The sequence below is a fragment of the Apteryx rowi genome, unplaced genomic scaffold, assembly GCF_003343035.1.
Source record: "Apteryx rowi isolate R43461 unplaced genomic scaffold, aptRow1 scaffold_1094, whole genome shotgun sequence".
Lineage (NCBI taxonomy): Eukaryota > Metazoa > Chordata > Aves > Apterygiformes > Apterygidae > Apteryx > Apteryx rowi.
Genome location: NW_020447302.1, coordinates 155361 through 159161, shown reverse-complemented (window position 1 = coordinate 159161; position 3801 = coordinate 155361). Strand labels below are relative to the sequence as shown.

The 3801-nt window shown below is 57.7% G+C and overlaps 1 protein-coding gene across 1 annotated transcript; it reads right to left on the bottom strand.

Moving 5' to 3' along the window:
• Nucleotides 1-1371: 1371 nt before the first annotated feature.
• On the bottom strand, nucleotides 1372-3801 carry LOC112969597 (protocadherin beta-16-like; the record flags this gene model as incomplete). Its single annotated transcript, XM_026073043.1, has 1 exon — nucleotides 1372-3801. A coding segment is annotated over exon 1 (2430 nt), but the record flags the coding sequence as incomplete, so codon positions are not given.

Genomic DNA, 3801 nt, shown 5'->3' with positions numbered 1-3801 from the left:
GCGCCGCTGCAGCGCCGCCTTGGCCAACAGCACCACCCCGCGGCCCGCGGCTGGAACTGCTCCCGCCGGGCCGCGGCCGAGCGCTCGCCTCCCCCGCGCCGCCGGAAGCACAAATGTAGTCGGTGACGCGCACCGGAGCGCCGGCTCCCAAGTACTATGCGGCTAGTCAGCCGTACGCGCAAATCAAGACTGGCATCATTAGGCACAGCAGGTGGGTGGAGAGAGATCCAGCTTACTTCGCTCCGCGGGGACTCATGCTGTCACTTAACGGATCCAGAACCATTACAGGAAAACTACACTGCAATATTTTCCCTTTTCGAGGTGATAACTCTTATACGCACATCCATCTGGATGCACAAGATTTCACTGATGTTTTCTTCTTTTTTTCTTCGTGGATAGCAAAAGAGAGGAAATAAAGAGGAAAAAAGGGGAAAGGGAAAGGGAAAGCGAGAGGGAAAAAAGAAAACAGGAAAACGGGTAAGAAAAAAGGAAATAGAAAGGGTAAGGGAAATGAAAGGGAAAGGGAAAGGGAAATGGGAAAAGAAAGGGAAGATGAAAGGAAAAACGAAAGAAAAGAAAGTCCAGCGGCAGAGAGGGGAACTACCCTCCCTTTCAACCTGTCCGAGAGAACCATTGCACCGGAGGAGACTTACAACCCGCTTCCTGGGATTGTAAACAAAGCGCACGAACACAGAGATTACTGTTCAATTAGCTATTTATACCAAATGCCTCAACAACGCCAGCTAACTGCATTGCATCTTTTACTGCTCTGGACTGCAGAGATTACTCTGAATGTGCTTTCCCCATTTTACACTGAGTAATCAAAACAGTGGCGTTCTGGAAAAAAAAAATCGAAAAGGCAAAGGCATCTTTGCAGTGTTAAAACGTGACTGGCAAAGGCACTCCTCGCATTTCCACCCGAAAAAACTAGCAAGGGCTCTTCCCCTGATGGGACTACTCAGACTTTTCATCTTCACTGCGAACTCAGCTAAAGCCCTCGCACTTTCCCCGTTGGTCTCGTGGCGTTTCAGTGTCTACAATCCTTTGCCGAACCGCAGTTTCCCCGAAGTAGAGACTGTAGCTCCATCACCGAAAACATTAGGGTGAAGGTCAATGCGGAATACTTTTGCTTTAGTGTCACGGGAGCTCGTAAGGTATACGAAGCAGGGAAATAAACTGCACAGAGCTAACGTCCAACAGGCAATATATATTACAGCACTGCACGAACTAAATCTAGTCGCTAATCTCGCACTGACGATAAGAAACCAAGGACGGTTCCAGGAAGGCTTACTAGTGAACGCGCCCCCATTATGTTATTCTAATATGCATGCGGGGAGGGGGAAACTAAACATACGGAGAGGCTGTTCTCACCTGATTAACTTCCCTTTCAAAAGTCGGTTGTGAGCGAGACAGAAGTTCCTCGTCCTTGCCCGCCTCCGCCTCAGCGCAGCTTTGCGGAAGAGGCGGATTCGGGAGGACGGGTCTCAGGAACTTGAACCCGCTGTTCCCCGAGCCGGTGGTCAAGCACACTTCATAGCGGTAACCCCGCGACAGAGTCCCCGTGCCGGCCACGTCCACAAAACTGCTGGAGAACTCGCCATCAGTGTAACAGTGGGCAGAGGGAGGTGAACGCCCTCCCCGTAGTCGACCCTTGCAGAGCTTCGCACCAGAAAACGCGATGACGGATAAGAGGAAAAGAGAGGAGACGGAGCACAAGGAAGCGATGAGGTAGGTGGCTAGCAGGTTCTCCTCCTCCTCCTCCTCCGCCCTGCCCGCAGGAGCATGGGAAAGCTGCAAGAAGGCGTCGGAAAAGCCCTCCACCAGGGCGAGGCTGAGGGTGACGGTGGAGGAGCGCGGCGGCTGCCCGCTGTCTCTCACAAGCACGACGAGTCTCTGCCTGGCCGCGTCCCGCTCCGACACGGCCCGCGCCGTGCGCACCTCGCCGTTGTGCAGCCCCACGCGGAAGAGCCCCGGCTCCGTGGCCTTGGCCAGCTCGTAGGACAGCCAGGCGTTCTGCCCCGAGTCCGCGTCCACCGCCACCACCTTGGCCACCAGGTAGCCCGCCCGCGCCCGGCGCGGCACCAGCTCGCCCGCCGCCGCGCTGCTGTTGGGCAGCGGGTGCAGCACGACGGGCGCGTTGTCGTTCTCGTCCCGCACCTCCACGCGCACCACTGCCTCGGCGCTGAGCGGCGGCGAGCCGCCGTCGACGGCGCGCACGGCCACCTGGAAGGCGCGCACCTCCTCGTAGTCCAGCGGGCGCAGCGCCCGCATGGCCCCACTCTCCGCGTCCACCGACACGAAGGAGGGCGCGTCGGGCGCGGGCGGCACCAGCGCGTAGCTCACGCGGGCGTTTTTCCCCGCGTCGGCGTCTGTCGCGCTCACGCGGCCCAGACTCGTTCCCGCGGGCTCGTTCTCGCGCAGCGCCATGGTGTAGGAGGCCTGGGTGAAGGTGGGCGCGTTGTCATTCACGTCCGAGAGCCGCACGAGTAGCGGCTGCGCCGCGGAGAGCGCGGGGGCCCCCGCGTCGCGGGCCCGCACCATAATGTTGTACTCGGCCTCGCGCTCCCGGTCCAGCGCCTCCGCCGTCACTAGCGCGTACGAGTCTGCCGCCAGCGCCGCGATGCTGAAAGGCAGTTCTCCCAGCAGCTCGCAGCTCGTCCTGCCATTGTCCCCCGAGTCCCGGTCCCGCACGCTGAACAGGGCCACCACGGTCCGCGGCGGGGCTGCTTCCGAGAGGGGGTTGGTGAGGGAAGTGAGGGTCACCTCCGGGGCGTTGTCGTTCACGTCGAGGACCTCCACCAGAACCTTGCAGTGCGCGGACAGGCCCCCTCCATCCGTGGCCTGGACATCTATCTCGTAAGTCTTTGTTTCTTCATAATCCACTGGCTTTTTGAGTCGGATCTCCCCTGTTTTTGGATTTATTTTAAAAGTCTGGTGATTCTCCTCTGAATTTTGAACGATGGAGTACGCTATTTCCCCGTTCATTCCTGCGTCTAAATCGCTAGCAGACACCGCCACCACTAAGGTGTCTTCGGCGCTATTTTCAAGCATTCGGACTTTATACAGACTCCTGGTGAATGCTGGGATGTTGTCGTTTACATCCAGAACTTGCACGCGGATCAAGGCTCTACCAGAACGCGGTGGAGACCCACCATCCACAGCCATGAAGCTGAAAGTGACTTCTGCCCGCTCCTCCCTGTCCAGGGCTCGGTCCAGCACCAGCTCGGCGTAGCGCCTGCCGTCACTCCGCCTCCGTGTGGAGATATGGAAATAGTCGTTCGAGCTGATGTTGTAATGCTGGAGACTGTTATTCCCCACATCTGGATCCTGAGCACTTTCCAGCAAAAATCGAGCTCCCGGCATTGCACTTTCCGGGATCTTTAAAATCATCTCCTTATTTAAGAACACGGGAGCATGATCGTTTATATCGGTGACGCTTACCTCGGCCCGGAAGGACTGCAGTGGACTCTCTAGCAGCACCTCGAATCGCACCAGGCAAGGCTCACTCTGCCCGCACAGCGCCTCTCGATCCATCTTTTCATGCACCACCAAATCCCCAGTGTGCTGGTTCAGCTGTAAATATTGCTCATCTCCTTCAGGTACAAGCCGGGCCTGTCGAGCCGATAACTCCTCACCCGTGAGTCCCAAATCCTTCGCGATATTCGCCACAAAGAAGCCTCTCTCCGCCTCTTCAGGCACAGAGTACCGGGCGGTTTCTGCGCTCATCCCCGACACGCAGAGGAGCAGGATCAGGGGCACCGTTCGCCCTGGGAGTGGTTCCTCGCTCTTTCGCAGCTCCAT